The sequence below is a fragment of the Macaca mulatta genome, chromosome 2 (genome assembly GCF_049350105.2).
Source record: "Macaca mulatta isolate MMU2019108-1 chromosome 2, T2T-MMU8v2.0, whole genome shotgun sequence".
In the NCBI taxonomy this organism is placed as follows: Eukaryota; Metazoa; Chordata; class Mammalia; order Primates; family Cercopithecidae; genus Macaca; species Macaca mulatta.
Window position 1 is genome coordinate 159,325,208 of NC_133407.1, and position 14,333 is coordinate 159,339,540.

Genomic DNA, 14,333 nt, shown 5'->3' on the forward strand with positions numbered 1-14,333 from the left:
CTTGAACTCCTGACCTCAAGCTGTCTGCCCATCTTGGCCTCCCAAATTGCTGGGATTACACACGTGAACCACCATGCCTGGCCCTGTTTCTTGATTATAACCCCAATCCTGATTTTTTCTTTATAGTGAATATATCCTAACACTGTGATATTTCGGTGTGTCAGAAAGCTACAATAGAGACAGCTGATGGTAATAAAACTTATTTCCTCTGGTTAATTCCGCCTTAGAAAATGATTTGCTGATGCAGTGTGTGCAATATGAAGTTTGTTTTTAAATCTCAAATCCCAGACAGTTCTTCTAGTACTAGTAATGGTTCCTAAGAAAATATCATGCATCTTAACACTGTTTATACATCCACGATGGTTTCCGGGAAATTAAATGGTTGCAATCAATCAACACTAGCTTAAAGATGGCGAGCAATCAGTTGGATTACTGCATAAAAAGACACAGGCAATTAAAATTTTATTATTTTGCCATCATTGCTGTAGAAATGACCCATTAACAATCTTTTTTTTTTTTTTTTTTTAGCAAAATATAACATCTTTGCATTTCTTACACACTCAGAAGTGGGTTGAATTCTATACTGAACCACAAGCAATGAATGTCTTTGAAGTTTTCATTCTGTCTCTTTTCCCATTGGTAATTACCTTATTTTATTTTTAATATAGTTCCCGTGTCCCATTTCCTACTCTTTTTCCTACACCACTCTAAAGCAATCAGTTCAAGTCTCTCTGGGAAGGACAATGTCCTAGTAAAAAAGGATAATTAAGGGTACTTAAAGCAAGACAAAATTTATATTAGATTATCATAAATGAAGTTTTATTTTTAAATAGCCTTCTAAAAAGTCCCTGTTGATGAACTTCTTCTGGTTGCAGTTTATTCTTTAAATATTGTTCTACCAGCATTATTGAACAACTACTTTCAGCGGGGTAAAAATATCTGGTGCAATCTGCTCCAACGCTCATTATCCTTGTTAAAAGGCAGACTCTGACAATAGTATCTAAGGGTTACATGTAAACCAAATGGTTAAAAACAGGATCCTAATTTATAATGACCTTTGTACTTGTTTATCCTCAATCTTGAGTGATCTTCACCGGAAGTGACTTCTAACCTTTTACTTTTACATTTCCTCACATGGTACATATCTAGAATGTATTAAAAAAACCAATGTACCAGTGGCCTTAAAGGTTGAAGGTACAGATAGATAACAAAGATTCTCATATGAAGTGTGAATACTTGTTTTCTAACACCAGGCCTCCCTGGAGGATGAACCCCTGCATTTGCTTCCCCATTAATTTTTGGGTAAGAGGGAGGCTCCCTGGACCATTCTACCTTCGCTGCCTGAAGGAACACCCACACCTGAGAATCCCCCTGCCTGAGGTACAGAGCAGAAAGGGGAAGGGAGGACAGTGCAGCCAGATTTGGGTGTTACCTCGATGGCCAGCTGGAACTGCTCGTGCTCCCGCTGCAGCTGCTCTGCTTCGGACAAAGAGCTGGCATTGACCAGGCTGGCGTTGAGCATTGACTCTCCATTGCGGATCCATCCCAGGACCTAGGGAATCGGGACAAGCACACAGATGAATGGCCTTCCGCAGTTTCCCCAGAGCTGTTGCCTCTTCTCACGGGGACTTCAGACACAGAGCTCACTATCATTTATCTTCTGTTGGAGAGAGGACAGCAAAGGTCTCCATAATTTAAATGGTCATCTCCCCAATCATACAGAGTACCTGTGCCATAAGGTACTTATTTTATGTACCTGCTTTATTCCCAGCTCCACGTCACCCCCGTCCCAATTTCCTCACCCACATAATGTAAACATTACTTAACATGGTGGTACTGTATACATGTCTAAACTTCCTTCTGGAACATAGGATGGTATAAATAAACACATTCCATCTGTTGGTATCCTTTTCTTTTTTTATAAGGTCCAGTTCAAATAACAACAACTTATGGAAACCTTTTGCACCTAATCTCTCCTGCTAGAAACAATCTCATCTTCATCTAGTGCGAGCATATCATTTTGCATGTACCACCTTTATGGTATTCACCACAGACTTCCTGGTTTCTTTATTTCAACCTATGTTTCATTCCCCCCTGAGAACATAAACTTCCTGAAATCTGGGGCAATATATTAGTCATATTTTAGTCTCACACAGTACCTAGCACAGTACTTCGCATATAATGGGTGTGGTGTAGTTTTTGAAGTAATGGAGTATACCCAGGTCACACCTGAGCAGTGAGTCTAATCTCCTCTACCCTGCAAAATAACCAAGGGTAGGCAGGTTTGAACTTCAGTAGGTAAACAACCCCAAAAAAGGAGAAAAGAGAAAGAAAACAAGCAAAATAGGATAACCCATCTTCTGAATCATCAGAAAAACGGGAGTAAGCTATAATATAATCGACTTAAATTATTTAGAGGCCATGGGTAGGCTGAATACAACTTCTATGTGATGTTAACAAGTACTGGGAGAAAGAAAACTCAATGAGGGAATATTAGGATAGAAGAAGAAACAGCTGACACTGTCTAGAGAGTTCTAGGTGAAAAAGGGATGTGGAAATTATCCAGCTAATAAAGTCAGAACAAATAATGCAACTGGAAGCGTTAGGCTCTGAAAACCTACCTGGTGTCTGGTCACCAGAACACTGCCAAATACTTTCCTTATTAGGGAGTCTGAGAGTTTGCTTGGAGAAGAAATAAAAGCTATTCTGAAATTTCAAGATCAGTAAATACCACCCATCTGTCACCTCATGCCAAAGGAGAAAGACACCACTATCTGTTTCAGATTTGCTTTCATATTTTTCTCCCCTCTACTTCCTCACATTGAACAATTAGAAAATACCAAGCCTAGTCTCGTGCTCTATAACTCATAGGCACCTCTCAAATTTCATCCCTGGGCAAAAAATGACTCATGCCTTATTGTGCATAGATAACATCAGGTCATAAATCCCACTAAAGCTGGGCTACTTGGATTGAGATGTTAATTCACAGCCAGGCTGGCAGATTGTAGATGAGATGCCAATCTGTAAAGCAATTAGTTACAGGAAATAACTGCTCAGGGTGTTCACGTGAAATCCCTGTTGTCACTGGTGGACTGTGGCTGGCTGCCTAGAGGTGCTAATTATTTTGAAAAGTTGCCTGTAACTTTGGGCGCATGCATTCATAGACTGCATGCCCAAATGCCTCATCTCTTTGGGAAATGGAGTTTACGGTATCCCTCTGCCATGATTTACTGCATTTTGTTTGGTCTGAAGATTCATTTGAGGGTGTCAGCGAAACGACTTCTCCGAGTGCATCACACATCAATGCCTGTAGGACAATTTGACTCCCTTTGGACCTCTTCAGTTTTGTTAGAAAATTTTTCTCTCCAGTTTCAGTCAACAGGAAACATGAATTATAGCTATGGTGGCGGGATCCCTACTTACCAGCTTCCCATTTAGAAACATCATGGGTTTCAGTACCTACTTTTTAAATTATATCACGTCATTTCCTTGTTCATTTTTATTTACTAAATGCTGTTTAAAAAGGCATTCCAGGACTTTAAAGTGGGAGACTTGATTTTAGGAAGCTAAAAATGCATGGTAGTTTATATCCATGGCTTAGCTCCAGAGTGGGGCTGATCCCTATGAAAGAGTCAGTCCTGGACGTAGACCTGGCATAGCAGAAAAATAACATAACATATGGAGTCAGAAACGCGGCTTTTTACTTACCTGGAAAAATCACTTAACCCCTCTGAGCCTCAGTTTTCTCATCTGTAAAATAAGGATAATTGTACCTTCCTTTTCTGCATTGCAGGGTTGACGCAACAATGCGTAAAATGTAAAGTCTGATGATTATGATGGTACTGGTGGCGATTTTTAGTTTGGAGAAAAGCTGGATAATAAGGTGATTATTTATACCTCTCTTAATGAGAAGAGAGCTTTATTCCAGTGTCTGTATGAGCTTACTGGCATATTCTGATGTGATGTAGCTTCCTTAGCTGTTTTGTCATCATTATCCTTTTACTGTGATCACTGATAATCCTTGTTGGTATAATTTTCTATTACTGGTATTTTTAATCTTCCAGGTTCATAAAACTGGCTAGTTAGTCTTCTGTGAGCATACAAATATGTGCAAGTTAAGAAACATCATAACTAAAATGAGAAAACGTTGGTTCTACTAATCTTGAGCTGTGTGACCTTGCAAACATCATTTAAGCTCCCCAAGGCTCAGTTTTCTCATCTGTAAAATGTGAACACTTTCCTTGCATAAGGCTCGGGGTAAAGAAAAAATAAAATAATTAATGTAAAAGTATTTTTCAAACTGTAAAATGAATATTGACATTGATCAAACATTTTAAGCAACAATTTAGCCAATAGGTTAGATGATCTTTAAAGATAATTTCCAGCTCTAACATTCCACACTACTTTCAAAACTCAAAGAGTGCCCCTAGGGTGTCCAAGAAAATCAGTTACGTAGAAATGAAGGACTGAAAGAATATCACTGCTTGGGGACTTAAGAGCTAGGTCAAAAGTTCAGCTCAGTCTGAGCTTGAGGGGGAACTGTACATGAAGATCTATTGCTTCTTCAGGCCAGGAAAGCTCAGCTAAGCCCAAGTCCGGAGAATGGATTTGAATAAGTGGATGAAGATATCCACAAATGGTGATGCCATTTAAGCTGGGCAGGCTGAGCCTTGTAACCATGTAGACTGGAAAGTCGCCTGTAGATGGCTGTGTTCTCAAGGTCACACCTACAGCAAAGCTATGAGGTTGTACTCAAGGCAACTGACTCTAAGGACCTCTATTATAGATGATTTATCACAAGGCATAGTTGTTTCTGAAACTCTAGCCACAGGAAAAATAATCAGCTCCTCAGATGGTAGCAGGGAGCCTGTCATATGTCCAGTATTCCTTAGTTCTAAAAATCCATGGTCTATGAGACTGCACATGTTCATCCTTCATGGTTTATAGACTGTGGCCATATGTCCTCTTAATTATCTCCATTTTGAAACAAAAGGATGGTACTTGTCCTTTTGGCTGCCCCTCTTTTGGCTCTACTTCAATTCCTCTCTTTTATATTCAGTCAACAGAACTGAACACAGTATTCTCCACAGGAGAATGAGGACACATTAATATTTTCTCCTTTGTCCTAAATGTCCATCTTGATTATATGCAAATTTTGGCCAGCATTTGGTGCAAAGAAGGAAATTAAGCCAATGTCTTTAGTAATCAAATAAATATAACTTCTTTCCTCATAGCTTAGAGACACAACATTTTACAAATCCATTTTAGCTTATTTTCTGCTAAATGCACTGCTTTGCAGGAATACATATGGAAATTCATTTAGTTTTATGCTCATTAGGTAGGTCTTTCAAATCTTTCTGAATTATCTAATAGATGTGAGGTCATCTTCACCAGAGTAGTAATTTTCCTGGTAGCTATCAGAGCATTCTGTGGGGGTTGAAGAGTAATTTGGCATTCAGTGGTCCAGGGATCTGCTCCATGGGCTGTTATTAGTGGAGTGGTTTCCCTTCAAGGTCCACCATTTCTCTAGGGGTGTTTGGGCTATCTATCTTAGATATAAAGTCCTATATAAACCCTCAGAAAGAAAATCAGTTGCATCAATCAATTTCATTTTTTTGAGTCCATTAATATAATTTTTAGTCTAATGTCTGTGCCTTTCTTACTTTTCAGTACTTCAGTTTAATATTATTTTGGTAAAACTACACTTAAGGTTATGATGGGCCATGATCAAATCTAAACCTTTAATCTATGAGCTCTAATGACATAGTTGTATCATAATCTATTATTGTCTTCTCCCTTTCTGCCCCCATTAATGGCATTTCAATTAAAGTGTCCTTTTTCTTTCTTTCTTTTTTGAGACTATATTCAAAAGAGACTCTCAAGCTACTATCTAAATTTAGCCTCACTGATCAATACCGACATCTAAATTAACTCCCTTTTTCCAAGAGTCAACAGCTTCCAAATCAATATTTCCTGCTCCACCAATTTCCATCAAATACAAATGCCTTCTCTGAAACTGGATCAGAGGGCTCCCTAAGGAAAGAGCCTACACTGACAAGGAAAACAAGCCTGTCTAATGAGGCATGGTGGCTTAACCAAGCAGCAGTCCCTTGGCACCTCGAGGACCAATGCCCTTTGCAAAGGGCTTGGTAGATTTCCTGAGAATCCATTTGAGCAATTTTGTACAGTCTTGAATGACAATCCCACAGTATGTCATTTTTGTCACGGTAGAAATAAGGAATCTTCCCACCCCCACAGAAGAATTCCTTTTTTGTCTCCCCACTCGTGATATTATAAATGGGAATGTATATAGATATTAGTCCACCCCAGGTTATTTATATATAGACAGTCCACTTCCCTATTTAACAAAATACTTATCATCAGCCCAGTCTCCTCCTATATAGGATGTGTAATTGGAGAATGAATACATTTCTATTTTAATATCAGCCAAGGAAAAGAGAATTAGGGAGCTGAATCTACCACTGGTGCTGGAGAAAAATAAATGAAAAATCAGGAACAAAAGCAAATTTATATATTTCATTTCAAAGTCAAAGAGGAATGATTTTCCTGTTATGTTTTGTTCAGATGGTCATTCCTGCCACCTTCCACTGATGGAAATAACCAAGTAGGTGCAGCAGAGGACTTCGATGACCTGCTGGAGCCTTGCTGACCTCAGACAGGTGCCACCCTCTCCATCAAGCTTAGGCTATGCCTGCTCCTGTCCTCTCATACATGGTACTGCTGAGGTCAGGAAAACCTAAGGCCATTCAGCTAGAAGGATTCTTATTTTAAATTTTGAATTGATAAACATAATTGTACATATTTATGGGATACATGTGATATTTTGATACAGATATACCATGTGTAGTGCACATTGTAACTGGGATAACCATCACCTCATTTATTTGTGTTGGAAACATTCAAATTCCTTTCTTTTAGCTATTTTGAAATATACAATAAATTGTTGTTAACTATAGTCACCCTACTGTACTATACCACACTAGAACGTATTCCTTCTAACTATAATTTTGTCCCCATTAACCAACCTCTCTTTATCATCCCCTCCCCTCTACCCTTCTCTACCTCTGATAGCCACTATTCTACTCTCCACTTCTATGAGATCCACTTTTTTAGCTCCCACATGCGTGTAGTATTTCTGTGCCTGGCCCACTTCACTTCACATAACGTTGGAGGGCTTCTATTTCTCCTGGGACCACATGGCAAGAGTCGGGGCCAGCAGAGGCAAACTGTAGGACCTTGGATTTAGGAGGCCTGGGCTGAAGTTTCAGCTGACTAGTCAAGAGGGCTTGGGGAGCACTAACCCTATGGTACCTTAGTTTCCTCATTTGAAAAGTAAGCATAACACCACTTCTCCCCATGGGTATGTTCTCTTAAAATGAGATTATAAATGAGAAAGGATTTCTCATATGAAAAGAAAGTCCAGCCTTAACTACTAAGTCACAGAATTTGCATACTCATTATTGTTCTGGGCCTGCTAGGATTTCCATCAAGTCCTTATAAATAACATGTCTCTCTGGAGACTCAGGTTTGATCCCAGTGTCATTAAGCAGAAACAACCTGGAGGGCAGCACTATAACCCTGCCTTGCTTGGGGCTCAGGAATGTAATCTGCACGGAATACAGATCTTTAGCATGACGTGTGTGGGCTATAGCTCAGCACTGATTGGAAGAGATGGGGAGTGGAGAAGATAGACTTATAATAAATAACAATATAATAACTAAGACAGAGGCATTGGAGGAAGGAATACCTTTAATATAAGGAATCAAGCAACAATTAAACAAAATAAGATGTTTTTGGCCCTCATACTAAATCAAAAGGCTTAATTCTAAAAGTTCCAGCATGATGAGCTATGGTTTCCTGAAGAAAAAAGGTAAAAGCTCCAGCAGCCACTATAGACAAGAAAAAAACGTGTTTAAAAGATGCTTCTTTGCTTAGGATGATTTGGGTAGAATGGGGCAGAAAGGGGCAACCACAGGAGTGATGTGGTACCTGCCCTGCTGGGAACCCCTCTGGGACCTGTGGAGAGCGGTGATGTGCTCTCTCCTCAGGGTGATCGTGGTCTGATGACCTCTTAAGCTTCAGTGGCCTCATCTATAAAATGGGAATAAAGTCTACTTCAGAGAATGGTTGTGAGGATGGATGAAGATGTGTGTAACACACCCACAGCACTCAACAAAATGGAACTATTATTATACTTTTACTTCTTCACCCCCACCTTCGTACAAATAGCAAATTAAAACAATTACCACTTAGTCTGTTCTTAATATATGTACTTTTTGTAATTTTTATTTTTTGGAAACAGGGTCTTGCACTGTCATCCAGGCTGGAGTGCAGTGACATGACCATAGCTCACTGCAGCTTCAAACTCCTGGACTCAAGCGATCCTTCTTCCTTAGCCTCCCAATTAGCTGGGACCACAGGCATGTGCCACCACATTCAGCTAATATTGAACATTTTTTGTGCAGTCTCACCATGTTGTCCAGGTTGGTCTTAAACTGCTGGCCTCAAGTGACTCTCTTGCCTTGGCCTCCCAAAGTGCTGGGACTACAGGTATGAACCACCATGCCTGGCCTGTACTATTTTTAAAATGTGACATTGGTCATTGTGTGTATGTTCCCACAGATTCCTAGAGATTAAGCATAAAACGCCTAGCATAATGCTTCATGCAGATAAGCTTTTTCCTTTTTAAAATCAACTTTAATATGGCAAGAAAAGTTTCCTATAATAACCATACACACTTTGGAAATAGTGATGGTAATTGCTACTAGTTACTGAATATTAACTATATGTCAGGCATACGGGTGCCCCAAATTAATTAACCTGACTCTATATCCTAAATATGTTTATTGATAAAGGATTTGTATATTTCCCATGGACTGCTTGACAGGATTGAGGATAGAAAGAAAGAATAGATTCAGTGACTGAGGACAAATCTGGAATGGATTGTCATGTAAGCGAGAAATCAAGCATTTGTTGTTTGAGCCATTGGATCATTGGGTCTATTTGTTACTGCAGCCAAGTTTTCAGAAACTAATACAAGTAGTCCTTAACTTACCTATTTTCGAAGTGCTGGTTACTTAAAGGGGCACCTGTGGCTCTGTATGCCTTACCTCGTATCAGGAGCAGGTCCCAGGTCAGGCTCGGCTGGCTGAGAAACCCAGGCTGAAGGAAGAAGGGGCCAGGCTTACCTGTTTGACTTCAGCCTGGAGGTGCCGTAACTGGAGGCACTGCTCTAGCCGCTTATGAGTCTGCTCCGCATTGAGCTCCAATTCATGCTGCTTCTCATGGAGAAATTCCAATAACTCTTGCACCTGGGCTGCCAGATCAATGTCTTTTTCACAGATCAACTCAATTCCTGATTTTAAAAAATGAAAACAATTAAAAACCAGCTAGTACTGTGAAGGTTACATTCCTTTCAATATGCATAAGAAAACTGGAATTTGGAAACAGTCATTATTCATACCCTCCCAAACTCTAAACATTCCTCTGTGAAACTGAACACCACAATGCACCCATGTTTGGGATGCTAAAATTATGCCATCTCTTTTGTATCAATGGATCCTTTGCCTGAGAATTCAATGGATGATCAGCTCCTTATTATCAACAGGAATTAGAGTTATATAGAGGTCCAACCCTAGACACAACAGCACCCAGCAATTCCTGCTGGGGGATTTGCCAACACCCAGAATATTCACAAACAAGCCTCTAAATCATATTGGAAAATCAAAAACCAAACCAAAAGACTGTCCCAGTACTTCTGCCAACGACACACTTCTTTTTTTAGCTGGTCAGATATAATTTATCATTAGATGGTAAGTTCACTCCAACGAGAATAGCTACACAATAGTGATTTTTAAAAATTAATTTTAAATTCTCCGCAAGGGTTGCACATGGACAGTGGTGATTTTATTAGCCAACTACTTAGGTTCTCTAAAAACAGGAACTGTTAGAAATATAAGCTAGCTGTCATATATTATTTATAAAACTCAGGCAAACACACTTAATAAATACAACCCAGCAATATACCACAGGGATAATGAGTGCTTATCCGTTTAGAAAGAGCTTCACATTAAAGTTGTGCCCACACAAGGAGAGTTTGCTCAGTGTTTTTCTACTGGTTTATAATTAGTAAACCCAGCCAGTCACTGACAAGTGTTCTCAAGGTTTATGTATAAACCATCCAACATTAATAAACTGTCAACGATCTGACCTGTAATGGGAACCTTGAGTCAATATATGCCAGCCAGAAGCTGTGGCCCCATTCTTTGTTTACCTCCTTGTCTTACTTTTCCTATATACTTTTCCCAACTCATGAGCACAGGTGCACACATACACTTCCTCTCTTCACCATGCCAGTTCTCCTATTTATACATTATCATCAGCAGGCCCAGGTAGCCTTCATCAAATAAATTTCTGCCTCAGAAATTAACGAACTCGGTGAGAGAGCAAAGGAACTGTCTTAGTAATCAAAGTCCTTCTCTCCACTAGTAACTTGAATTCGATTCCTTACTTGGCTCTCAAAGACTACATGAAAGTGTACTAGCTTTGGAATAGTCCTGAGTTGGAATCCTGACCTTGGGCAAGTGATCTAGACTCTCAGAAGCCTAATTTTGCTCATACGTAAAATATGAATTTACCTACCTATCTACTTCATAAGCTACCTACCTCCTAAACTTGTGGGATTAAATGGGATGATGCATGTAAAATATCTCTCATATATACATATTACTGTGTATACATGATACACAATAAATACAGACCACTGCTGCTTAGTCCTGTGGCTTTCCTGACTCCTGACTCTTACCTTAAACTTTTAACTTTCTGCCTTCTCACATTCATGCCCTCTTGGTTTCTAAATGTCTCCGACTTGTTGCAAGTTGTGGCCCATGTTGTTTCTTGATTTGGATAGTCTACATATTTCTTATTCGGCCTTGTTCAGATCCTTAGTTCTAGGAAAATCCTAACTCTGGACTGCTTGCTTCTTCTGATCCCTGAGTCCACCTGGCTCTGCAGCTTCTTAGTTCTGTCCAAGTCCTTTCCCTGGCTCTTCATCCAACAATCTAGACCCAGTGCAGCTTTGGTCCCGATGCTGACACTTTGTCTGTGATGCTGAAGGACAGGATCTCAACCAATGATGGGGTTCAGACTTAAAAGCCCCACAGATAAGTCACCAAAAGGTAGTGTACTTCCATGGGGATCAAACCCAAAGGAGCCTGCCAGTCTCAACATATGGCTACCTAAAAAATAAATCTCATTTGAGAGATTTCCCCATCACTCTACTCACACCATCAGAAATCCATCACTGCCACCACCAACACACCTGCAACATATAGTCGGGGGAGTATAAGGAAAGTCTGTACATGCTAAAGAAAATTTATCTCTGGAGGCAAAAATAGTGTTTTATATAAGGACAATATGGGAAAGTGGGAACATTTTTTTTTCCTGGTGTTACATGGTAATAATTTCAGTATCTTTTCATGTTTATTTTTTTTTGTGTCTGTTTCATAATTCCAAGTCCCAGCTCCTGAAATATCTGTGGGAGACAGAGAAAAGAACGGCTTGTTCTTTTGGCAGCCAACTCCTTCCAGTTACTATTTTCAATTACCAAGGGGATGAGGTAGAGCATCTCCTTGACTGAAATAAAAAGTAAGAACACAAAATTTCTACCTCTGCAGTGCTTGGCATAGTGGGATGACCCCTGACTCTTATCTTTACTTTCTGGAAATGCAATTTAAGATCCATCTGCAGAAGCAGATGCTCTTTCTCACTTCCGGTCTCGATGCGGATTTGTTGTAGCTCATACTCATTCTGCATGTGTCTCTGGTGTTCAGGATGCTGGGCTTGGGCAAATGTCTTTCTATGTGAGCCTCATGGCTCAACTCTGCCACACCACATGTTACCTGTCAAAGAGGACAGCCACCTGCTTAGGACATCAAACAGAGCAGTCTCCCAGCAAGTCCTGAGACTCAGTCCCTGCATTTTCATCCATCTCATTTGAGGTTGTTTCATGTGAGATAAACACAGGAAATAAAATGGATGAAGACAATCCTTATTGTACCTCTGCACTCCTCAGGAACACATCATGTTGTGGATGGAGTAAATGGGAGGAACATGAAGATTTATTCCAGCCACACCTAGAAGAATAGAAATTACCCCCTCTCCCACTGCCCCCAAACACACTGACACGAGTACCAGTTAAAGCCCATCAAATGGTAAATATCTGTCAATCAGCAGCAGGCAGAGTTTGCTTGTGTTGACATTACTGCTCTCAATCTAATGATATATCTGTTTTTCTTAAGGGCTCTCAGAAATGTGAAAAGACATGTTTCCTCTTTCCATCAAGTGTGGAATATATTTGTGAGGAAATCATTTGTCAGGCTCTTTTTAAAAAGTTCTTTTGAGACTTCTTTCTGATTTGCCCCCACAATTTCCTGTGTCTATACCCCAATCAGAACACTTCCATTCAGGTTGGTTCCTTATTAACCTATCCATGTTGTCCCAGGAATGCAGGCTTCCCGACACCAGGACCATGTCAGTCTTACCCATCTCTGCCTCTTCAGGCCCTAGCACAATGCTTCATTCATATCATCCAATAAATACCTAATCAATGAACAAACGAGCCTCTTTAGAGAACTGAGGTCATATGCTGTGGTGGAAAGTACCTGAGAGCTTGGGGGAAGAACTGGCTTAGGTTTGCTCTGTATGCTATGAATGGAGAGACTCTGAGCTTCTCACCCTCTCTGAGCCCGGGTTGCCTTGTCTGTAAAATGGGAATCACAAGGAGGACTTCTCAGGGATGTTGTGAGAACTAAGTGAGATACAATGTATACAGTGCTTGGCATCTAGTAGGCTTAAAATATTCATTTTCTCCCTTTTTCCTCTCCCTCAGAGAAATTATAACGAATACACTTTTGATTGCTGATGGAACTATTGAATGGCTTGTACAAAATGTAAATATAAAACCTTACTGACAGGTGTTTATGTACTCGCCTAATGTATATCATTGGAAACTATGGTGGCTTTAATGCTGTTAGACTGCTTCTCTCAACCCTGGCTCACATCAGATTCAGCAGATAGTTTTTTTTTTTTCTTTTAGACTGAGTTTTGCTGCGTCACCCAAGCTGGAGTGCAGTGGCGCGATCTCGGCTCACTGCAACCTCTGCCTCCTGGGTTCAAGCGATTCTCCTGCCTCAGCCTCCCAAGTATCAGCTGGAGAATTTTTTTTTAAATCACCATGTCCTAACCACACCCCAGACCAATAACCTCAGAATCTCTGTGGTCGGGACCCAGCCATTAGTAAGTCTTAAACCTCCAGGCATGATTCCAACATGCAACCAAGATTATGAACCACTGGATAAGATGGTACAATGGCCAGAAAACTGGGGAAACAGAGATATTCCTTCTGCTACACTCAGCGAATGCTCTGCATTGGTGTTTGTTTAGGGCTAAAAGCCACAGCTAACAACGATAAGCATTAGTTTGCTTCGTTTGTTACCAGATGAGGGTACCACTTTAATTTCCTCAAGGAAAGAGGTGACCATGGTCTAGAGTAAGATTCAGATATTTCTGGCTATGCTGCCCATACTTGTAACACGTTTTTAAAAACTATGTTCTTTAAATATCGGTATCTGCCTCAGATACAGAACATCTTCTTTTCTCTTTCTTTTCTCCTCCCCTGTCCATTCCTCTTTCTGTGTCACTCCGTCTACCTAACAGTTCAGAAATCACAAAGTCCTTTAATGAGGTTTTGAGATCAGTGTTCTCAACACTGGTTGTACCTTAAAATCACCTGGGAAGTTAAAAAAAATCTGGGCCCACACCAGACCAATTAACTAAGAGTCCCTGAGGGATGGGGCCCAGACATTGGTATTTTTAAGAAGTTCCCAGGTGATTCTCAATCTACAGCCAGGTTAAGAACCATTGTTTTATGTCAAGGTTTCTTCTTCCCCTCCTCTCAGCCCCTCAGATCCACATTCCTATTAACCCCAGAGTAGCTTTCATGTTGAAAATAATAATAATAATAAAAAACCCAGATTTTTTTTCTTTCCTTTTTGACACTAGTAAAATTGTTTGTGCTCCATTATTTTTACCTACATGTGTTCCACCCACATTGATGTTCATTCTTGATTAATTCAGCAAACATTACTATTAAGAACTTGCTAGGCACAAGACACTGGCTCTGCTAGATGCTGGGAATGGAAAGAGGGAAGAAAGAATTTGTTCCTTCATGCTGCTGAAAAAACTACAGGAACACAAATAACTTCAACAGAACATAGCATGTGCTAGGAGTACAACATATACTAGTTGCCAAG

At 40.1% G+C, this 14,333-nt stretch overlaps 1 protein-coding gene across 16 annotated transcripts in view; it reads right to left on the reverse strand.

Moving 5' to 3' along the window:
• The window catches only part of KALRN (kalirin RhoGEF kinase), a 693,044-nt gene that overhangs the window by 293,250 nt on the left and 385,461 nt on the right, over positions 1 to 14,333 (reverse strand). For all 16 annotated transcript variants that reach the window (XR_013414358.1, XM_015130033.3, XM_028844557.2 and 13 more), the window contains exons 15-16: positions 9,210 to 9,376; positions 1,433 to 1,552 (exon numbers count right to left, since the gene is read on the reverse strand). Coding sequence is in view for 15 of the 16 variants with exons in the window: in XM_015130033.3 (XP_014985519.1) it covers positions 1,433 to 1,552; positions 9,210 to 9,376 (287 nt within the window). In the remaining variant the exon portion in view is untranslated. The remainder of the gene's footprint in view (positions 1 to 1,432; positions 1,553 to 9,209; positions 9,377 to 14,333) is intronic.